General features: G+C 38.8%; 1 protein-coding gene across 2 annotated transcripts in view; it reads right to left on the bottom strand.

Annotated features, from left to right (window-relative positions):
- The window catches only part of Synj (synaptojanin), a 107,709-nt gene that overhangs the window by 38,761 nt on the left and 43,594 nt on the right, over positions 1-25,354 (bottom strand). For both annotated transcript variants that reach the window (XM_083117936.1, XM_083117937.1), the window contains exons 10-17: positions 24,808-24,964; positions 22,103-22,285; positions 18,772-18,880; positions 18,079-18,266; positions 15,655-15,800; positions 11,021-11,158; positions 9,684-9,858; positions 3,742-3,932 (exon numbers count right to left, since the gene is read on the bottom strand). In XM_083117936.1, the coding sequence (XP_082974062.1) occupies positions 3,742-3,932; positions 9,684-9,858; positions 11,021-11,158; positions 15,655-15,800; positions 18,079-18,266; positions 18,772-18,880; positions 22,103-22,285; positions 24,808-24,964 (1,287 nt within the window). The remainder of the gene's footprint in view (positions 1-3,741; positions 3,933-9,683; positions 9,859-11,020; positions 11,159-15,654; positions 15,801-18,078; positions 18,267-18,771; positions 18,881-22,102; positions 22,286-24,807; positions 24,965-25,354) is intronic.

The raw sequence follows: 25,354 nt of genomic DNA, 5'->3' as shown, positions 1-25,354 counted from the left end.
ACAGAAAGAAAACAGTGCAGCCATGCAGAAGAAACAAAATCACACCAGAAGCACAAGATTGAAAGTGTGGGATGCGAAACACATAAGAAAGGCAGTGTAATACTGTGTACCTACGGCTCGCAGGCATGCTTGGGATCAACAGATGGGAGTTCAGTACCGTGTATAGCCACCTCGAGCCCAAAGGCATGCTTGAACACGACGGGGCATGCTAAGGATAAGAGCATTCAACTTCTACTGAGGAAGACTGTTCCACTCTTGAATGGCAGCCTCCCGCAATTGCACCTTGTTCACAGGAGGATTTTCGTAGCTGACAATTGCTCGCTTCAGGTGACCCCATGCATATTCCACACAGTTCATGTCTGGAGAATACGCCGGCTACACCATGTGTCGAATGCCATGCATATCAAGGAACTCTTGAACCACTCTGGCTCGATGTGGTGGAGTGAAGCCATCCCCCACAGTTGTAGAGAAACCTGCTACCACAGGTTCGAGAATAGCGTTTCTGTACATCAGACCAGCCACGTGACCCTGGAGAGGAATTAGGGGCGTACGTCGACCAAACATGATTCCACCCCAAACCATGATGGAGCCCCCTGCTGCTGGTGACGTTCCTGGACGAAGGGCTCGTTCAATCTCTCATCCTGATCGTCTCCAAACCCTTATGCTTTTGCTTAACGGGTGCAAACTGATGGTGACCTTGTCTGTAAAGAGGAATCTTGGGTATGGGTCTTCTTGACGTCAATCCTTCCTCATGAAGTCGATTCCGCACTGTCTGATTGGAAACATTCGCTCCTGAGGTCCTCCGCAGATCCTGACACAAACTGGTAGCAGTTGCAGTGGGTCTACAATGTGCCGAAATCACCACGTACCGATCTTCCCTGCATGTTGTTTTGCGTGGCCGCCCTGTCCTTGGTCGATCAGCAACTGATTGTGTCTCCCTGAACTTTTTCAACACTCGAGAGACATCACTTTGACTCACTCCAACACGGGCAGCGACGTCCTTGGCGATATCCCTCTTGCAGCAGCGTTACAATTCGAATGCGCTCCGTAGCAGAAATGGTTGCTGCAGGCATGTTGCCCTTCATTTTCCACAAGCTCTCTGTGCAGTTTCCAACTCACAAGTGGGGCTAAGACACGGACAATGCCTCCCATCGGGCTGCTTTCAAATCTGATCAGGGATCATGTGACAACTACTGCCCTCTTATCTGCTGAATATCGAACTCACTTGGGGCATTATGTCGGTTTCGGTCTCGGGCATTGCTCACATAATGAACATTGTATACTTTTTGGGGATATCGCGACTCAAACTGCATGCAATCATAATATGCAAAACTTTTTTTGAGCACTGTATTTAGTATGTATTTCATGACCATGATCAAAAAGAACTAATTTATGTTGTTTGTTAGTGCCTTTCTGAGCATTTTTAGATTATTTTGAATTTTTTTTTCAAGGCAGAGCTCATAGAGCATCATCAACATACAGGTATTGGACAAAATAATGGAAACACGAGTTAGAAGTGGGACATATTTTCAGTGTGCCTGGTAACACTGAGCATGGCGGAAATCAACCTTCTCTTGTTTCTTGCAGGTAGTATGGGCTGTGCACTGACAGTAGAGTGAGGCAGTGTGGTAATGCACGTTGTTCAGGTGTAGTGAGTGACCAGTATAGCCGACCTGACGGAGTTTGAAAGAGGTCGAATTGTTGGTGCCCGTTTCACTGGAGCATCTGTGAGCAAAACAGCGAAGTTATGTGGTGTAACACGAGGCACGGTCTCGAAAGTCATGACCGCATACACAGTGCACGGTGAAACAGGGTCTGCTAAGCACAATAGTGGTTGAAAGACGAAGCTGCAGGAAAGGGACCACCGGGTCTTGAAGCATATTGAGGCATTGCAGAAGAAAACAATGGCCTCCAAAGTGATTACAGAACTTAATCATCATCTAACCCCCCCCCCCCCATCATGCAAAACAGTGAGGCGGAAACTGCATCAAATGGATATCCATGGGCATGTTGCTACTGCATAGCCCTTAATAACTGAGACGAGTGCTCGAAGGTGACGTGCATGGTGCAATGACCACAAAACTTGGATGTTGGAGGACTGGAAACATGTCATTTGGTCAGACTAGTCAACTTTTACTCTCTTCCCCACTACTGGATGCGTGTTTGTATCGCGAACATCCTCAGCTGCATACGATGTGGACTGTCACCACCCGACTGTCAAACATGGTGGTGGCTCTATTATGGCCTGGGGTGCTATATCATGGTATTCGGCAGCCCCCCTTGTCACATTACATGGTCGGGTCTCATAAGCAGTGTATACAGATCCACCCAATGGTGCAAACCTTATTTCCAAATCGGAATGCCATCTTCCAGGATGATAATGCCCCCATTCATACTGCTGGCACTGTTCAACAGTGGTTTCCAGAGCATGCTGATGAGGTTCAACATCTTCCCTGGCCTGCCCAGTCCCCAGACCTGAATATCATCGAGCCTCTGTGGGCTGTTTTGGAAAAAAAGGGTTCGACATCGATTTCCACCTCCTTCGTCTCTACCTGAGCTGCAGGCTGTGCTGCATGAAGAATGGCTTCAAATTCCACTCACCACCATTCAGGACTTGTATCGGTCTATTCCGTCCCAAATCCAAGTTGTATTGCATGCTAAAGGTATTAATACATGAAGTTCCAACTTCCACAGGTGTTTCCATTATTTTCTCCAATACCTGTATGTAGTCTAGTTCTACCTGTCAAAAATTAAAATACACAAGAAAACAGGAAAACCAATAGGAGTTTCCACTGGGCTTCCACTTACATCCTAAGTTCCTGATGCATTGCATCTTCAACCCATCATCCACCTCCCAACCTGAAGCAGATTTTTATGGAATTCAACAGGTAGGATTGTAATAGATACCAATATAGTTGAGCAGATTCTCTCAGGCTATTGACCAGTTGAGTCCTGGAAAGGTTTCAGTTTTCAAGAGCTAACGTCACTCCCATCGTCAGGGTAGAAGTGCAGTGCTGCGTGTCAAGCAGGTTTGACTGTATTTGGAGTGGAAGGTTCCTGGTGTAGATGGTGCACCAGTTGGAAGCCATGTTTGCTGCATTGGTGCTGGTGGTTGACTATCGCTAGCCATGGCTCCCGATTGGTCCACCATCTACACTGGGAACCTCCTGCCCAAAATACATATAAACTTGGTTTAAACTCAGCACTGCACTTCTACCCTGAAGATAAAGAGACGTCTCCAGAAAGCCTGGGAACCTTTCCAGAACTCACTTGGTCAATAGCCCTAAGTGCACAGCCATGAAAATAGGCAGCTGGGCATAATTGCACTGGTGTCACATATATATGGGAAAAGCAAAGTGAGAGTGGAACAAAAGTCACTGATTCCCACGCAGGCAATGTCAGCTGGGCTGTGTTCCCTAGTTCGAGCATCAGACAGACCTCTCTCCAGGGCAGTTTTGTGCTATGTCTGACCTTTCGAGCAAATACTGTCAGTTTGTATCACATGCAATACAAAGACCACAACTCTACAATGAGAACTTTCATTCTCTTAAACCTCTGAACACACAGGGTAACACGACACGGCAACAGTGCAAACTTCAGAAACCCACCTAATTTCATGGCCATGCGTTTAGACAATGTGTTCATCATTCGTCACCAGGAAAGTAATATAATTGTTGCAGGAGTTTTACAACCTTCATATTTATGTTTTCCACAGGCACAACATTTTGGTTCATTCCATACCTGAATTACAACAGTAGCATCTGGAGGTCCCAGATCCTGAATTACTTCCAAAAATGCTTTATTTCTCCTTTCCTCATCTATCTGCAAAACATCAATATCTACAATTGCAATTACTGGTCTATGGTCACTCTGCTTCAAATCTGCTCTTCCATAATGTACAAGTGTTCCTGGATTCCAGTCAGGGCTTGATTCTGAAAGAACAAATGTGTTTACAATAAATACTACAAGTATGCTGTGTCACGCATATATGAAACCTTCATACTAAGATATGAGCTCTTTAGCGGATCTGTTTGGGTAAGTAAGTAGTGCCAGTCTCCGATACAAATGTGATTGAATGATTGATTTGGCTTATTTTACTTCACTTTTCTACCACTTTTGGTTAATTGTGAAGATGAGGACAAGTGATCATATGATGAAACTGATGATGGGACACTCACAAAGCACACATATGTCCAGGCTGGGATTCGAGCCTGGAACCCCTAGCATAGTAGCATGCTGTGTGATACTAATATGAGTACAAAAATAACAATATGCTTGAATAATTTTTTATCAATTATGATATTATAAGAAAGAAAAACCACACCAGAGTATTAAATAATAAACGACAAGGGTCGTTCAAGGTTGACCGGGATTTTCGTACGTAAAAAATCGATGAATAGCCGGATCATGATGAAACGTATGGGTGACGTAATGTATTCCTTCGCGAGTAACTAGCGCCCGGCATGACGTATTTCGTGCATGCGCAGCAGTTGCAGCGAACATGGCGGCAAGCAGTGTGTCTGTGGCTGTGGAGCAGCGGTGTGTAATCAAATTTCTCGTGAAGGAGAAAGTGAAACCAGCTGAGATTTTCAGACGATTGCAAGCACAGTATGGTGAACAAACGATGTCGCGGACAAGAGTGTACAAAAGGATCCCCGCCCCCCAAGAAAAGCAAAACGCAGCCGTCCGCTGAAAAGATCATGGCAGGTGTCTTCTGAGACATGAAGGGCGTTATCCATGTGGATTTTCTGGACAAAGGGAGCACGATTAATGCCCAGTATTACTCCACATTCTTGAGTGGTGCTGTACGAAAGTCTATTAGCAAGAAAAGACCTGGGATGTTGTCTGGAAATGTCATTCTTCTCCATGACAATGCCCGCCCTCACATGGCCAATGTGACAAGAACAACTCTGGCCGACATGAGCTGGGAAGTTCTGCCCCATCCCCCCTACAGTCCGGATTTAGCCCACAGTGATTATCATTTGTTTGCACCCCTTAAAGACCATCTGGGAGGGAAGAAATTCACGACAGATGAAGCACTGCGGAGCGATGTCCTCCAGTGGCTACGACAACAACCAAGTTCTTTCTACGCCAAAGGAATTCGGGAGCTGCCAGAATGATGGCAACGGTGCCTCGGCGCGCAGGGAGAATACTTTGAAAAACTGACATAGTTTGGTGTTTCTTCTGCTACCTATTTCCTCTGCAGAAATAAAAGTCCCGGTCAACCTTGAACGACCCTTGTAAATTAACCAAATTCAATTAACACAATTAATTCCACTCCTAACACAGTTTACTCTCACATGATATAAAAAACTCCAGAGCTCAAATCAGAAAAACATGTCACAGTTGTTTTCAAATATTTCCTCCCTTTTTCCATCCAATTTTTTTCCATTTTTAAGTCTCTCATATAATTTGGTCTTGTGTCAAGCAGTCCAAACTAAAAAGAAAAAAATGGGGGTAGAGGACACCAGAGCTTCCAACTGATGCTGGACAATACTTTTCTATTTTGAGGTTCAATAGTGTGTATTTTTATTTACTCTTCTGAGACGTTAAAGAAAGAATCATATTTGAGTAATAGCAGCAGATCATAATTCACCAAACATTCATTCCAACTTCAAGAACCTGTGATTGCTCCAACATTGAGACATTTCAACAGTTCTAAATTTTGGTCACTTAAGTGAAAAAAATCTTTATTTTTTGTAAAACAATTGCACAAAGGTCAAATTTTCCCATGCTTTCACTTTATCTTCTAAATTTCATTCAGATAAAGGTTTTTCTTACTGTTATGGCAGGCACCCTACATGCTGGCAAGGGAAGTATGGAGCGGGGAATATGCAGCATACCAACCAGAAAACAATGGTGGTGTCGAGAGTTACAACCTCGAGAGGAGGAAGTTCTGCCCACACCTCGTTCTACAGGCTGCTGCCTTTCTTATCACGCTGGATTGGTTGCTTTCCCACTCCCCACTTCCCTGAAAAAGAGCTATAATTGGAGCCGAGCCAACATCCCTTTGAAATGAATAGTGATGCCGATTCCCTTACTAATTGCTTTGTTTGTGTGATTTGATCAATTTGTTTTTTAAGTCTACTTTATGCACAGAAAGGCTAACTGGGATTGGACCTACAGTTTAAAGAGGGATCTGAACAACTGTGCCATGTGCTTCCACCGGGTATATTTGTAGTAATTTGAGGTTGACCAGAACAGTTTCACATGTATATTAATGCATGAGTAATCCACTGCGACTACACCATATCAATCTACCAGTTTTTTTTATATTCACAAATGAGATATGAGAATAGTAACATGGCTGTCATTTTCATCACGAAATCTACCATATCACATAAAATTGGAGCAGAATCAATGAGAATTTATCTTGTGTCTATCCCCCCCCCCCCCCAAGAAAGTATACCAGAAACTTATTTCCTTTAGACCCATCCAGTTGGTATGACATCTTCTCGACCTTGTCTTGCAATAAAGTGGCTCTAGGGTTTACCCAGTCTCTACTGGTTGGATACCTACAAATTGGAGGCTGAGTGAACACCAGAGTTGATTTGTGTAGGGACACTGTTGGAAACATTGCCACCTGAGATCATCCATCCTGGGAATCGAGTCCGAGTGACCCACATGGCAGTCCAGATGCTTGACACTGATAAGATTAACCTTATCACTCTGTCCTTCCACAATGTGCCCTATTATGAAATGGGGTCCACATGGACCCCACATTTTAAAACACATCATAATTTCACTTTCACATTATCATAATTACACATTCATTTTGACATTTCTAAATGTTCACTGCACATATGTCGCTGATGGTCTGCTGATGTTCGGGCAACACAGGATGTGGCAACTTACCTCTTTATGCGGCTCTTGATTGCCTGTTCCAGTTGCTTCAGCATGTGGTTTCCCCAATGATCTAAGTGAAAGGCAAACTCCAGACAGCAGCGTTTGGGGTTTCTGAAATTTTCTCTGTACGAGATCATTGACCAGCTCTCTCCCAAAGTCTTTCAAGAACAAGCGACGTCAATGTGGCTCTCAAGATTCTCAATATGAGTACCTCAAAATCCAAATTATGCATGCAGCAATATCTACACAGTGCAGCATGTTGGACCAGAAGACCATAGGTCTAAACAATAGGGAAGCCATTTACCATTTAACCAAGGTTATGAGTTACAAACATAAAAGAAGTGTTGGAGAAGGCCTAAGAAATGGGGCTGAAATGTTGGGCATTGGATTGATTGATTGATTTAGTTTATTTTACTTTGCGTTTTGTGCCTCTTGGCTAATTTGCGAAGATGGGGATGAGTGATGAAATTATGTAATTGACATTCACAAACAATGAAGCCCAAGCAGGATTCGAACCCCGGACCCTTGGCATCGCAGCGGTTGTGCATTGAGAACAGATATGTTGCAAGAACATTTTTTTAAATTTTTTCTAGGGCTGAGCCGATACAACTTTGAACTGATACTGTTGACGATACTCTCACCGATATCCACAGATACCGATACTTGTCAAATTTGAGTATAAAATAACAAAAGCTAGTTACAGTGTCATACTAACTCATCACATCACATTCCATTAATGACAACAAATAACTCCCTATTTATTCTCATGTAGTATTCTTCTTCTTATAAGGCGCTACAGCTCTTTATGGGCTTTGGCCTTCTCAATTACATCCTTCCACTCTTCTCTACTCAACACACATTTCTTCCAGTTCTGTATCTTCAATTTTCTTATGTCATTTCTGACATTGTCTATCCATCTGGTTTTGGGCCTTCCTTGTGATCTTGTAGCAACAGGTCTCCAATTGTACACAGATTATATCTTTCTTATTCCTTTTCATATGCCTAGGTCATTTTCCATTAATCCATCCGGCTTTCTGTAATTGAGCTCTTTTAGCGGAAGGTTATTTTTATGAGACCAGGGTGCTGGCCTAGTGCTCAACCCCCATTTCTTTGGAGGACCAGAATTTTCTGTTAGGGTTTACTCCCTTAGCTGATAACACCCAGTTTAGGCGCTGGATACTTGCCTTCACCCTCCTCCGTCTGCTACAGCATCGGCCCGCCGAAGCGGGCCGTATGATCTTTTTTGCTGCATTGCCCAGGGGTCACGCGGCTAACAGCCTTCGGGGATATGGAGGTAGGATTTGTTGGTAGTATTGGTAGTTGTTATACCCAATGGCGTTCCTCAGTATTTACAGAGTGCTCATTTCAGCATCCGAACACTCCCTGAGACCATACCAACCTTTGACCCCCCCTCATGTAGTATTAAAACACTTTAAAATGTCTTGAGACATTTGGTATTTCTTTTATGTGAACTTCTCTGCAGACCCAGAGGATGCAAGGAAAGAGGCTTTTGAAATGTTGCAGTTACACCAAAAAATATGTGGATTGTCTCTCTTTGAACTTAATGTAAACACTATTTATTCTTTTTGTTTGGGTTAACCCGGAGTGGGAGAAAAGCAACGTAAAATATATGCAAATACCATTATTAAAATAATGCTCTTATTGCCGGATCTCTTTATGCTATGCTGTCCATCATTCTCTGTCATGTGCAATAGCTGCAGGTTTTCTTTTATACCAGCAGTCACATGAGAAACTTACATGAGACAAAACTCCAATGCAAAGAGAGGCCCCAGGATCCCATTCTGCTTGGAGTCTAGTAGCATTGATTTTCCCTCCCTCGCACTCTGTTTTGAAAAGTACCATCACTCCCCCCCTTAATGATACCTTCCTTGCTACACATTTACTAAAACCCATAATTTCAGATTCTCAGTAATGTCTCCAGGGCCTCCCAGCTTTCCTGAAGAATTACAATATTGAAGGAAACAACCCTTTCCTGGTCATTAACCTCTCGTGATCCATTCATTCTGCTGCCACCAGGTTCACCTTTGTCCACCTGGTTGTCAGATATGCATCCTCTGAGTCTTCACCAATGTTGTCCAATGCAGATGATGTGGGGGAATCATCCGTTGTGACATACACTTTGTCATCAACTATTAATTTGTTATAGCTAATGAAGGCCTGTCTTTCCTCTCTCCTGGGATATGCTCTGTCAGAAGTTACCTCTGCCTTAGGATCTGTGGCGAGAAGTCTTCTCTGAGGAATTCCACCCCCTTACATAGAAGGAAAGAATAAAAGAAGAAATTGTTGAATCCACAACCCTTCCTCCCCACTTGAATGTAGATAAAACGAAGTGAATTGTGACCTTCACCCATCCTTTTCAAGAACTCCCATCTTCTGACCCGGAAACAGCACAACATGATGGTAAAGCTGGTTTTAAAAAATGTCCATCTTTCTTACCCCACGAGTTTGGAAATAAATTAGTTCTTTTACACACAGCCTTTACCAGGTACTTACATGTCTTACAGTTTGGTCCCATCTTTCACTTAGCCCTTGCCTTTGATCTTGTCAATCATCTGCTTCCCTGCAGGGTGGGGGTTTGTCAAGTATTTTGCGGAAAAACTCCATGCAGAACTTCTTGCGCTGGCCTACAAATCTGCCACAAGGAAGGGTGAAGGAACTTTTCAAAAGAATAAATGTTGCTCTCAGTCATGGGTCTAGGGACTCAAAAACAATGGTCTTGGACGGTATCGGTGAATAAATTTTATCCGACAGTTACCAATACCAGTATCGGTCCAGCCCTAATTTTTAATTTATTTCCAACAAAAGTGGGCACTAACCTGTATCGGTTGGTACTTTTCTCCTCTTCCACAATACTCGATCTGTCCAGGCAGGAGCCCTGCATTTCTCACTTGTATCATAATCATCTGAGAACAAATCATATTTATACGTTGGAGCAAAGTTTATTGGACCTTCTTCAAAATTCTTGAACACATTTCCAGCCTGTTGTTGTACCTGTAACAAAAATCTTTTTTTCAATACATTTCCAAATATATGGAAAATGTCTAGTAATCTCTTGGAAACCTTTCACTTCTCTATGACAGAACACTGAAGGAGCTTAAATGTCAAAAAAAACCTTTGCTATATTAAAAATGCAAGGAAATAATAATTTACATACTGGAAATTTAGACACAGGTGGCAATGAATTGTAGAACAACTCAATATTTAAAAAATGATCTATGTTAATCTGGACAGATGAAAATCATTCCCAGTATACCAGCCAGAAATCCAGGAATGGAAAGACAGGTTTAAAAATTGACAGTGCACGCAATTTTCCTGCTCCTCAGTACTGTCTCACACTTTGCAAGTTTTAATAGCATTTTAGTCTAACTATAATTTTTGAATTGTGTAAAGTTTTTACCTTTCCACAGGAGATTAGTGTTCTAATTTATTATTATAAAATATTATAAAATATCTTTCTCACAGAATGAATTAATCAAAATATCATAATTTTTGTGTCTCTCAGAAATATTTCGGATTACAAATTTATTAGCAGGCACTAGTGATTAAATTAGAAATGCCTAATTATCACCCTTCCCCCCAATACTGGTAATATGTATATGCTAATATTGATACATCAGTTTCACTTGCACTGGTTTCAGAGTGACATGTGACATACTAAGAGGCCATTAAATAGGTCTACGTGCTAGATGGAATGAGGCAGAATCTGTAGTCAAAGTCTGTGTTTCGTAATTTTTTTGAACATCAAGAACGCTGGTATAGATATCCTTCAAAGTAATCTAACTTCTCTTAGCTTTGAAAGAAACAATCAGGAAACTGAAAAATAGTGCAAGTGTGCATAACATTCTATAAATAATAACAATAATAACAACAAAGGAGAGAGAGATGATCTTGTACTAACATGTGACTAAGGTAAGACATAATTTTTTTCTTACTTTGCAATATATGTAAACACACTGTATTAACACCAACTTCATAAGATATTATGTTCTATAAATAATATTGCAAGGCTCTTCAAATATGGATTGCCATTTCAGCTACCTATTAGACTTGTTTCATTCAACAGTGACAAAGAAAATATTTTTTTGCAAATCATAATTTATTCATAGAACCCACATCACCACATAATACTTACTCTATCTAAAAACAAACTTACCATTAATTGATCATGCTGCAATATTTGATCCCACTGTTTCTTTTTTATAAGGTCCTTCATTTCATCTTTATCCATATCAATTCGATAGTTGAAGTCTCCAGACCAGAATACATAGTCATGGGAATTCAAGGTACGACCCTGCAAATGCAAAAAGAAAATAAATACTATGGAACCAAAATTTTTATTAACAGATTTGACATTTTCACACATACATTTAACTCTTGTCCCACTTTTCTTGCATTTTACTTCCTATGAAATTTCTGGGCACTGTAGTTTTCTAGTACATAGTACATTAAATTTCAAATTTTAGGATGGATTGATATGAATGATAAGCTTTGATATAAAATTTACCCATACTGATAAACTATATTCTACGAATCTGATATTGGATGTGAATTGTTCCATGAAAACACTGAATTGTTCATTCATCTCCTTTAATAAAGGTACGTAATCATGCCAATATAATGGGTTTCACCATAAAAAATACATGAATGATTACTGCAATCGCATTTTACTTTTACATACATAAAAACAATTAAGTAGTGGAATACTGAACTTTATTACAGGCTATTTACAGAAATATCAGAGCAGTTAAATTTGTAGAGTTGTTATTTAGCATTGCTATTCTGCCACTTTTTGATAATCACAATGATGAGGTTGAGTGAAAGTGAGGAAGGGACATTCACAAAGAACACCCATGCTCAGACTGGGATTCAACCCTGAGAACTCAATGGCAAGATTGAAAATTGACGACCACTAAGCTAGCAGATCAGTTACATTAATTGGTTATTTTCATAATAACTAGACATCTTGATAAAGAGCCTTTGTGATGGCATAGTGATAATCAAGGGGTCTTAAGTTTGATCCCCAGTGAGGGCACATTGCATGGTGGTTCAGATCTCACTTTAAACTGTGGTCCAGTAACCTATCTGAGAATAAAAGTGGATTTAAATTAACTTTCTCATATCCTGGCTATATCGGCTGATATTAATAGAGAATCAATTATTTTGTCCCAACCCTATTATATTTCAATTACAACTTGGCTTAAGAAGACCTACTCTCTGATGGCAGTGGTCATAATATTAACTACTGCTGCTAGACAGATACAAATACCATGCAAGATCTATGCACAAAGAAAAGGGGTAAAATGTATCACTCACGTAAAGTGGCAGATATTGATAACAGTCACAAGACATGAGACATTCCATTATAATGCAATGTAAAAGAATCATTATTGCACAACTGTCATACAATTTTGATGATACAAAAGGATGTGGCTGGAAATAATAAGTTAAAGTACGGTGGCCGCAGTGGCTCAGTCGGTAACGCGTCTGACTACCATGCTAAAGGTCCCAGGTTCGATCCCCGGCCGGTTCAAATCTGGGAACTTTTCTAACGATGGAAGCGGCCCCGGCGCCCACCCAGCGTCGAATAACATGGGTACCTGGGGGAAACCCTGGGGGGTAAAGGCGGTCAGGGGCGTGATGCTGATCACATCACCCCCACTCACGACCGGATCAAGAAAGTGTGGGGCGTTACCCCCACATCCCCTATACGCCTTCATGGCGTGGTGCTATGCACAGGGGAACACTTTACCTTTACCTTTTACTTTTACGGTAAAGTTCCCTGTGCACATAGCACCATGTCATGAAGGTACATTTAGAGGATGTAGGGGGTAGGGCCCCAAACATTCTTGACCAGTTTGGAGGTGATGTGAACAGCACCACACTCTGTGTGCCTTTACCCCCCAGGGTTGCCCCCAGGTACCCATTGATTTGAGGCTGGGTGAGCCCCAGAGCCACTTTATGCAGGGACAAGGCCAGAAAAATTCTGACCCTAGATCATCCACCCTGGGAATCGAACCATGGTCTCCTGCACAGCAGTCAGACACCCTACCGAATAGACAACAATGGCTGGAAATAATACTCGGAATAAACACATGTAGCTCCCAATGTGATTCTAATGTATACAATATAATCTTTAATGTAAACAAATACAATGTCTTCTATTTGTGATAGCAACAGCTTTACCTTCTATGATTTTATTTTCTGTTTCTTGCACAGAAAAAAGGGGAACTAATTTATGTAACAGTAAGTCAGTTTTCATTCAAAGGTCATCACTTTTCTCCCTGACAAAAATGCTCCTTTCACATACAATTAGCAGGGCAGAATCGATACCACTTTCAATGGATACCCATTGTGATTTCCTCCAATACTAATACACACACTTACGCCAGGAGTCCCAGGTTCGAATCCTGGCCTGACCATGGATGTTTGTGAGCGTTCATTCATCAATTTCATCATATCATCACTCATCTCCATCTTCGCAAATTAGCCAAAAGTGGCACAAAAGGCAAAGTAAAAGGCAAAGTAAAATAAAGCAAATCAAAATAATACACACACTTGAAAATAGTAACAATTAAAAATTGTTCAAAATATTTTTATTTTTTGTGTACTCAAAAGTATATTCAACTTTCTTTAAAACATCCAAGAATTACATCAAAATATTAAAATATCTAGAATGTAAAAAAAACAACAAAAAAACTTTTTCTCCACAATGCTGGTGCGAAATAAATGAAAAATAAATGAAAACTTGAAATTTTGCATAATTTATAGGATAATTCGACTCTGCCAAAAGGTCATGCAGCATGTTTGCAGACTCCAGGAAAGATGAAAATGCTGTAAAAGTATTCGCAGGTATCTTTAAAAAATTGATTGACTGATTGGGTTTATTTTACTTCACATTTCTGCCACTTTAAGCTAATCACAAAGAACACCCATGCCCGGATTCAAACCTGGGACCCCTGACTTTGTAGCCACTGTGCTAACCACTCTGCCACAGAGGCTGGCATATCGGAAAAAAAATTGCAACCGATACTTTCTGATCAGCATTTGTATTGGTTCAGCCTCACCATTTAGTTAGTTATTCTTACATGCTATTTTGCTTTTATAGTTGCATAAAATGAGCACTAGTGTCACAAAGAAAGAACTAGTTACAAGCTAAGGAAACACAAGGGATCAAAGGTTTCTGTTAAGGGCATGATCTGAATCAAATTCACCTTGAGTCAACAGACCCAGATCAATGAGAAAATTGCAAATGTCACTTGAAGAACATGAAGTTCACTGACCTCCTTAATTAATGTAGTGACCAGATGTCTGCATTTCAAAACGTGTATTTAGATATTTACTTTAAAAAATCATGATGATGTTGAGTTTGTTTTTAAGTCTACTTTATGAACAGAAAGTCTAATTGGAACTGGACCTGCAATATAAAGTTGGATCCAAACCACTAAGGGCCTCCACCAGGTATAGAGCCTGGGCAAGGACATATTTAGGAGGAGGGTCTGGACCACCTTCCCCTCCTCACCTGAAAGACTTATTAAGTACGAAAATTAAATGAAAATATACTCCTTTAGCATCTGTTGTATAATTTCCTCTGAACTCATTGGAAGACAAGGATTATATTGGGATCATACGGCTTTGAAGGACACAAAGGACATCTTCAGGGGGGGGTCCAAGGGTCCGGACAACCCCCCCCCCCAAAGACTCACCAAGTACTAAAATTAACTAATGAAAATATTAGCATTTGTTGCATAATCGATGGTTATTAATTTCCTCTGAACTTTTTAGATGGCAAGAATTATATTGGGATCAAACGGATTTGAATGACATTACAAAGAAGATTTATGTACACTACTACTCAAAATAATATGCATAAAATATTAATCAGAAACTTACTTTTCTCCAACTACATGTAACATCATTTTTGTTATTTGATAAATATTCAATTATTCATTTATTTGACATTAATTTCATTGCCAGGGTGCTTGTTTCTATGTAAATTATTCTAATCTTAACTACAGGTAAGTTACGTAACGAATATGCGCTGTTATATCTCTATTCTTGTGCACTCCTTTTACCTAATCATGTAATAATAATATAATATTAATTTATGTATTGTAATTAGTATTAATTTGATTTAGCACTATGACATCAGGGAAGACCCGCAAAATTCTGACATATGAAATATATGTTTATATTCATAAAAGTTATAAGAAAATGGAAAAATTTTGAATTAAATTACAAGCTATTTATACATATATTGGATTGGTAATTAAACCAATACACCAATATAAATAAAAGTAAAGTGCTCCCCTGTGCTTTGCACCATGCCATGAAGGCCAATATCAATACATAGAGGCATATATTTTTGGTAAATAAAAAAGCAAAATTTCGGTACAAAAACAGAGTCAATTTCGGGTTCAAAAGCGGTAAATAAAATAAAATTTCGGAGTTACAGTGGTGAAAAACTGATCAAAACCAGTATATAAAATGACATTTTGGTTTTAAAATTGTGAACATAATCCAAAATTTGATTAAACATGTCCCTACCAATAGCACATTTATGTAGTTACCAGAGCATTATATTTATTCCTGTATAAAGGGGTCCATTGCTTCTCAAATATTTACAGCAGAATAAATCAATTTTCCGTGAATTGCATAACTCACAGGATAATTCAAACTTCAGAAAGTGTCCACTCGGTAAATAAAACTCTAAATTTAGATTATGTCACCATACAAAACCCACGACATGCACACAGATAATTGTGTCAGAAATTAAATAGAAAGTCTTACCATTGGAAAACACACTTTCCGTGTGATTTCTGCGTAATCTGCATTTCTTTCAGTAACCTGAGACTGACCAGCTGCAAAATGTGCACTTACAAAACAAAGTGATGTACTGTAGAAAACAAAGCGAATAGCACAAGCTCCCTTGTTCCCTATAAAAGAAAATAAAACATATTAATTTTATATTATAAGATTGTAACTTGTTGTACCACATTATAACAAATACATTTTCTTAAAAAAATATATAATTTAGTCAAAATTCACCAATATAATGAGAATCACTTCAAATGTATACCATTCTATTTCAAAGTTTGTTATAAGTCCACTTTATGCACAGATAGGCTAATTAGGACTGGACCTACAGTTCAAAGTCAGAGCTAATCCAGTGTGTGCGTCCTCTTGGAATAGAACCTGGGATCCCATGATTACAATGCAACAGCATTACCACCATGCCATCAGGGAGGCCCACCAGTCTATTTCATTATAGGTAGAGGTACATATTTTTGGTGAATAAAAGCTCAAGGTTTTCGTACAAAAACTAGGCACATTTCGAGATAAAAAGTGGTATATAAAATAGCATTCCACTGTTAAAATGGTGAATAGAATGCTAAATTTGATTTTAAAACTATACTTATCACACAAAATCAACTTTTCCCTTCTAATAGCACATTTATGTAGTTGTCAGAGTATTAAGTTTATTCCTGTGAAACAGAGTCAATCTTTACTTCACAAATATTTACAGCAGGATTAATCAATTTTCCTCGATTTGCATAACTCTCAGAATAATTCAGATAATAAGTGTTGAGTCTGTAAATAAGCCTTAAATTTCATGTTTAAGAGTTTATTTTGAATTTTGCAGCTCATTTCACATCATTTCATGACACAACACCTTTCAAAAACATGCAAAATGAACATTACAGTGATATTTCGCATTTCATGTTTCTGTCAAGAACAAAATATGCATGCCTCTAATTACACTGGTCAACAAATTTTAATTTTTTTTTGCGACATGGATGAAAATTCACTTTTCTTTATTAATCCATGATGCTGAAAAACGAAACTGACAATGAAAATGCCACACGACTTCCGGTTTAAGAATTATACGAGGTATTGTTGAAAAGTCTTGTTTCCCAATGTTGTAACGTAGTGGAATGATGTATGCTTGGTGTGCATGTGACTTTTACACTTTAACTGTATTAAAATAAATATGGAGAAACTAGTACTCACTTTTATCCGTGAAGCTGTTTTTTCTTTATCAAATAATTTCAGTGACCACTGCCAACATCCTTGTTGGAACTTGCTCTACTGTTGATTGGCGTGCATCTTTTGTTTGTAGTTCTCTGGCTGCCGCTAGGTACACTGTTGTTAACAGTGCATCTCGGTCTGTGTCGTCTGCTATTTCCGGGTGATAACTGTTGTAGTAGGGGAATCTAAGTGTGGTGTGCTTGCCCGCTAGTGATGTTCAGCTCGTGCAGGAAGTGCATTATGACGTGCGTTTCCTTGATTTTGGTGTCTACGAGTGTGTGGGCAGTGTGTTTGACTTGAATCTTTTGAATTTTATGGCTATTGTATTTGATATGTTTACCAGTAGTGGGTTGGACAATACAATTGTCTTCTTTTTAGTATTGTACATACATGGTATTCGTGGGACCATACAAAAAAAAAAAAAAAAAAACAATCGTCTGTAGGATTAGTCGGTTCCAACCAAATCATGGGAATAGCAAATGGCATCGATGGTCTTCTGTGATTCAACCAGTCCAGCAGATTCGTGTACCAGGTCTTACAACAGAAATGTGGAGCCCAAGTCTTATCTCTGAATTTGCATTATTTACCAAAATACAGATTGTAGGATGTTCTTACAGCAGGGGTAATATTTCTCCGCTGTCCAGAAAACACAGTTTGACCACAAACATAACAAAAATTGTTAGCATTGTTAATGCATTTACGTGGCACTTTTTACCAAATCACTCAGCAATGTAATTAAATGCCAACCTTGCCATAAACGAACCATGAAATACGCAAACACGATCATAGACAAATGCACACACTCAACCTAGTTTTATAAAGCCACAATCACAACTGCACCAATGAATCTCACAAAACAATGAATAAAGATGTTTTGTGGCTGGTCTTGAACAGTTCCACCTTTCCTTACAACAAATAAACAAAGATAAGATAAGAAAAGAAAAACTCAACATTTAACAGCTATGCAATACCATACATATATATAGGGAACTTCTCCAAATCAACAATGCCCTGTAACTCAATTATAATTAGTCAATCACAATTTTTAACGACAGTTTTGCATTTAGAGGACCAATATTGACTAGAAATTGTACATATCACTCATGTCGCATTTTGGCTGTTGACCAGTGTTATAGGTTAAATTATATAAGAAAATACATTCTTGTAAACATTCTAGCAAGTTACCTGTAGCACCACCTAATCCCGTCTTCACAGAATCTACAGCCACATCTCTGATGTAAGGAGCATGCTCAGGGCGAACGAACAGGAAGAGACAAACTCCAACCAGCTGTATGTAGGTAATCATCACATATTTACGATCCCTAGAAAGGATTTTCTGCAGTTCTTCTCCCCAGGCCTTAGCATTTTCAGAACTGAAATGCAGTGAAAGTAATAATGTATACATTTAACATTTCCCAGTTATTAGAGATAATTTATGTTTTTTTAAAAATATTGATCAACATGAGTGTGCAGCTACGTATTCCACTCAAATTATATGCATCAATTTACCACAAGTTCTGCTTTAAAATTTCCAGAACAATTAGACTCCACAAAAGTGTGGTGTGGCATTTTTGTGGACCCCGTGAAAGACCAAAATGCCAGAAAAGTATCATCTGGTATTGGTAAATAAATTCCAACCAACACTTTCCGAAACCAATACACTGGCATGGCTCAGCCCTAATATAAACACAAACAGCAATATACTTGATCAACATAATTCAAAAGATTCAAGGTGGACTTTCAATTCTCATAAGAAATATAACATTTATCATTTACAAACACACACACACATTATTCTTATCTGGCATACATCACCATCAATCTTCTATTTCACCTTCATAAAAATCAATAGACAACCTTTTGAAGAGAAATGCTCACCTTGCAGCTACAATGTTGCTTGCATTTAAATCAACAATCTCTTCAAACCCAACAGCAAATATGTCAATGGGAGTCGTTTCTTCAGAGACATTACTCACATCAACCAAAGCTGAAATCAAGAAAGGAGCAACATTAACTACTTGAAATAAAAGACATATGTTCAAGAATCAATATTTTTCATGCGAAGTTAATAAATACTAGAAACAGATCAATATGGAATTTCTACTGATATCAATGAAGTGCTGATATACAATTTATATTATAGGGATGGGACCAATTAATCGGTACTCTATCTGTATCGGCCGATATAGGCATATCAGTGTATCGGTTTATATCGATAAATATCTGATAATTTAGTGCAAACCTCTGCCATTTTGTTGTAATTTTTATGGATAATATCCATGCCCAACTTTCTAAAAATGTAAATGTCTAAATATGCAATTTCTTTTTCACTGCAGTCACCTCGAAACACACATTTATTGAGGAGGTCAATTAAACTTTCAGGTTCTTCAAGGGCCATTTCTAATTTTATATCGGATCGGTAGTATATCGGTTATCGGTAAATTTTATATCGTTACTTTATTGGTATCAGCCAAAATTTCATATCGGCCCATCCCTACAATTTACTGATACTGATATACATGAACAGTAAAACATTTAGTGCAAAATTTGAACAATATATATAAAATGAAACCTGTGGATAAAGAAAGCATGTGAGAAAATGTAAAATCTGAGAATATTTTGTAACATTTGGAGCTTGACGTAAAATGTAAAATTTGGGGAAAATGGAAAATCTAGAAATTATAAAATCAAAGTTCTATGGAATTTTATTTCTTCTAGGGATGGACCGATATGATATTTTCGCCGATACCTATAAATTACCAAGATAAACTTAGATAAAATTCCAAATGGTCCATAAAGAACCTCAATAGTTCCTTGACCTCCTCAATAAATGTACAGTGAAACCCCGATTATATGCTCCCGCATTATAAGTTTTCCCGCTTAATATAGTATGCGCCAAAATATACAGTACTGAAATTAAAAGACAAACATTACATTGTTGTCATCTGCGAGTTTATTTATCCTGAAAGAAACACTACATACACATTATTAGCGAGTTATAACTTCCTTTTCACTACTGAGAACACGAGCGGCTGGAGCTATGCCCCATCGACAAATGCACATGCACGTTTGAGGTGAGCGAGTTTCAGTACTGTATATTTTGGGGCATACCATACGTTCATCCAGTCAGGCCCCGGCAAAAGGCCATGTTAATTAATAGGATGTTCACCTTGATCTTACATTCACTCTAACTCCCGTTTCCTGCTTTATACGTTCTCAGAGCTGTGACAATGTTTTAACATTTGCCAGAAACCTGTTCCCTTGACTATGCGACTTCTCCCTCCCTCCCTCCTTTTTCTTGCTTTCACATTCCCCACATGACCTTGAACTTCCAGAAGTTAGGTTCTCATGCTAGAGGACGGAGGGAAAAGGCATGGTTACGGGGAGGGGGAGGAGGTGCACAAGTTGCATTTATCATACCTCCCTAGAGGGACAGGAAGGGAAAACCGCACTTCTTGCATTCCCCATGAAGATGAAACGGCCCGATCCTTCTGCTGCAGGTTCAGACAACAAGCGCACTGTTGCCAAACCGATGCTCTCTAAATGATGCCTTCCCTAGAGTTTGGACACAATGTGTGTGATTGAGGTGTGTCTGTTCGCCTTCTCCTCCACAAAAACACAAGTAGAGAATTGACAACGGGACTCCATCCATTTGCTTCTTTGCCCACACATTTACGGAATCCTTCCTAGTTCACAGGAACGAAAAAAAGAGGGGGTGACTTCTTTTGTAAAAACTTTTCCTTTCTTCTTGTTTGCAACATTGAAAATGGAAAAAATAAGGATTTGCCATACCGGATAACGACGACACTTTTTCTTCCATGGAAATTCGTTTAGATTCCTAAGGAAATATGATTGGATCTAGTTCGATTATTGTTAATCTGAAGTTTTTTCATGGACACTATATCATTTGGTTATCAGAATGAAGCTGAAAACGCACAAGCTAAAGTGATCATTTTTTTTTCTATGGGCAGATAGGGTGATATTTTACTCACTGACAGAAAAATATTCATGTCAAATCAATTCTGTGGGGGAAGCGGTGGGTGAAGTTGGGATAAATGAATCTTCTACGTGAGAGACAGAATATTTTCTCTATGCATATTGCGTAACTCGTATGTTGTAAAGTGATGGGGTTAGGAAAAATGAGTGAATAAACAAGGGGTGCAGCAATATTTCCTGAGAGCAGCCAAATTTAGTGCACATCTAAATGCCATTAAAATGTGTATTTGATCCAAAATAGCAGGGGGGCTGCCAAAGCATGGTGCTGATCACACCATCTCCCACATCCCCCTCCGACCCTCCCTCCCAACTCATCCCACACACTCACAGTTTTCAACGAGCCTCGTGACGAAACATTATTTTTTTGTTCTACGCACCGCTTCTTCTTCGATGGGGACCTGGCAACTCTGCAGGGCCCCAACTTCTGGTTCCGTCTCTTTCATCTCACACCGATGATGCTACTAAGCTAGCAAAAATTTTCAATTTTTCCACTGTCCTGCGAGTGTTTCCTTTGTCCTTCTTTGATTTTTATTTAGCCCTTTTGGCCCTCCTTGCTTTTTATATATATATATATATATATATATATATATATATATATATATATATATATATGCATCACAGTATGGAGCAAAGTGCACGGGAAACTACCTTCACCTCTTTCTCATTTGCAAGGGGGGGAGGGGGTGTCATTTGCTTTCTCATCATCCCTATGGTATCATCACTAGTCTTGTAATTACTGAAAAGTGCTAAGTATTTCTGCCCAGATTTTCTTGCTCATGTGGAAGTGAGAGCCCCTTACACAAGACATCTTAACCAATTAACATAATGGCGATAAGTGATCTCCCGTCTCCTTTCCTGTAATGTCTAAAATTACGTTGTTGCTTTTGAACCTGAATACGCACATTCAATGAACATAACGTACGGCCAGTACAAAGTAAAAAAAAAAAAAAAACCTTCTTCTGTTCAAATTTGCAGAATATTGAACTACAAGATATTAATAGACATATCAGATCGATAAAATTATAAACCAACATGCCTATATTGGCTGATAACGATATAGTACATTTTTTTCTATCATTTTATTTGACCAGAAGTAAATAAGAATGATGGACTTTTTATTTCATGGACATTTATTCCTTCAAAATAATAAACTGTTATTCTAATAAAAATTTTAAATATTTATTTTACAATACTAACTTACAGACATACTTACATTGTGATTTTGCCAGCCTTGATGCATCAAGAAGCCAATCGGCCAAAGAGACATCCTTGTACACAACACTCCGAAAATGTTTTCCTCCATTTACATTGTATGTGCCAACTGCCACTCTAATATTCATAGGAAACGTATATTCTTGGTAACGCTTGCACATTTCACGAAGAACACTTGTTGGAGCTAAAACAAACAAATCAGTTATTATATTTTTTACTAATACCAAAAAAATATTTACACTTCCATCATTAACATGTTCATTTTCCATTGTATTTGTGTGCTATTAACCTTTTAGAGCCCAAGGCCATTTTTGGGCCTCAATTTTTTTTTTAAAAAAAAGATTTTTTGTGGGTTTCCCCCCTAACCCCTCCATATATATGCTGAATGTGCATAAATTTTATATCGTCTGAATCTGTGATTCATTCTGCGTACAACGGTATATGATTCATCTCTCGAGGGCAATTAACCTCTGAGCTACAGTCATTTCAAGGCAACACTGCATTTTGAAGCTTGAATCAGTGGCGTGCTGACCATTCCTTTTGGGGGTACAACTCATGTTACATTGGTCACACGATAATAATGCCAATATTTTTGTGTTCCTTACATGCCAGCGATAATTTCCATGTGCATGTCGACACTGTCATGTACTTTTTTCTTGGAGGGAGGGGGGGAAAATCCCCATTTTTTAGAACAACAAAGCCAGCCTTCCTTTGACAGCAAATTTTTCTCTTGAAAAAAGATGCAAAAAAAAAGTCTCCTTTTCCCCTGCCATTTTCTTAAAAAAAAAACGTGCAACAATCATTCCTGTTAAATACATGTGTTAACAACAATATGAAAAAAGAAAATCTGAATTCTAGCCAAAATTTCATATTTTGAAAATTTGTGTGTTTACTCACTAAATACCATGCGTTCATTTCGATCTTCAGCCAAGAGGTTGGGAGAAGCGTGGCGGGCGGTGCTGATGGAGATGCAGACATTTGCGGCCTGTAATGCCCACTTATTTTTATGGACATATGCAGACATTTATATAAATATTACAAAAAAAGAGCACTAATCTGTGTTATAACATGCAAAAGTTATTCTGTAATTCATCCGAGTTCTGCCCTTATATACACAAATAAATACGCTTTAGAAACGATGTTAAGAGCCACAGATAATAAAACATTTTAATCATTGTTTTGACCAGTAACGTCCTGCTTAAGTTTATATCCTTGAAAGAGTTGTGTGTCGATGGGGATCATTTGGAGGTTTCGAATGTGCAACACTGTATCAAGATTACGCTGCAGACAAAACCGTTAAAAGTCAATGGTTTTCGTGAGCTTCCTTGCAATCCGAAATCTCCGAGCTAGAGTTTTTTGTTCCTTCGCAACTAGATGAAGACAGAGCTGTGAATATAGTGGCGAGCAGATGTAAACAAAGAGCGTGTTAATTTCATACTGTGCGCAAGAGTGATATTCTTGGTTACTTGCCGTTACTTGTTTGTGTTATTGCAGTGTGTATGTGTGTTGTGTCAGTGAGATGATTGGAATGCCAGCCGCAAGGTTCATGTTAGAACAAAGAATTCTTATGTATGACACTTACGTGAAAACAGACTTGTGTCGAGACATGTGTAGGCAATTTGTACAGAAATTCCCAGGCGTTTCACCTCCACATAGAGATATGGTTAGACATCTTGTCCTTAAATTACGAGAAAACTGGATCATTAAATTTTAAAACGTCTAAGCAAAAACGAAGGATTCTAACCGAAGCAAAACTCGATGAAATTGGTGCAGCGTTAGAACGTTCTCCAAACAAACCTCTACGCCATGTTTCACAGGAAATAGGCATGTCAAAATCATCAGCACATACAGCCACTAAGCTACTAAATTTAAAACCATACTCTTATAACACAGGTTAGTGCTCGTTTGGCAATATTTATATAAATGTCTGCATATGTCCATAAAAATAAGCGGGCATTACAGGGTGCAAATGTCGGCATCTCTGTCAGCGCCACCCGCCACACTTCTCCCGATGTCTCGGCTGAAGATCGAAATGAACGCACGGTATATTCACAGCATAAAAAGTATAAAAAACTTACGTTAGTGAGTATAATAATCGTAACACTCCTTGCAGACGACGTTTCACAAAGCTACGCTTCACTTCTTCTTCTACTGAAAAGAAATACCTGAAGAAGCGAAGCGTAGCTTCGCGAAAGTCATCTGCAAGAGTCTTACGACTATTATACTCACTAACGTAAGTTTTTTATACTTTTTATACTGTGAATCTAGCCAAAAATAGCGAAGTTATAACGTAACAACTACGACCTTGACAAAACGTCTCGATCGAGACGATTGGGCACCCGAGGGTTACCTAAGAGCATCTCGATCGAGACGATCAGGCACCAAAAGGTGAAATCAAGATGTAGTCTTGTATTAATTCATTGATGAGTTGATACTGATACCGGTGGAATCAATACTGGTGTTGGAAAGTGTCAGTTCATATTTATCCCCTGATATTTGTGCAAGGTGTATAAAAAAAGAACTTACCGAAAAAACAATCATAATTATATCATTTAATGATTCACATATTTATTTACAAAAAGTTAGAAAATAAGCTTCCTAAAAAACTGTTACTGCAGGAAGAAATTCAAAATTGCAATATTATTGCTGACATGCCACTATTAACCTGATACAACCATGATAATAAAATTCTTTAAAAATTCTTACCATGCAGCATATTGGAAGACAACAAAATCCGTGCCCTATCAGCTAATTCACTATTTAAAGTACTTCCCAGCAGTAAAACATCTATTGCTTCCTGCTTGCTATTGTCAAGTAGATTATTCTGGATTGTTCTTGCTGCAGATCTTGCCCCATCCATCAGCTGAAATTAAATTAAAAATTACACACTTTCACTTAAGCATTGCGCTCATACTTATTATACAAGGTTTATAATGCTAAATTTTCATTACACTTGCATGGCACAGTGGGATCTTACTTGAACACTTTTCATTGGACTGAGACTGAAGTACTTATTGATTGTTCGACTTGTTGTTTTTAAGTCCACTTAATGCACAGAAAGGTTAATTGGGACTGGACCTACAGCTAAAATGGGCCCTGAACAACTGTGTGCCTCCATCAGGTATCGAACCTGGGACCCCTTGATTACAAGGCAATGATGTTACCACTATGCCATCGAGGAGGCTAAAGAACTTATAAATCAGGAAAAGAAAATGTGTATGGGGGGGATAAAACATTTTACTTTACTGGCGGC

This window comes from Lepisma saccharinum, chromosome 2 (assembly GCF_977018435.1).
Source record: "Lepisma saccharinum chromosome 2, izLepSacc3.1, whole genome shotgun sequence".
NCBI lineage: Eukaryota > Metazoa > Arthropoda > Insecta > Zygentoma > Lepismatidae > Lepisma > Lepisma saccharinum.
Note: the sequence above shows the minus strand (reverse complement) of the source record. Positions and strands in the feature narration are given on the sequence as shown.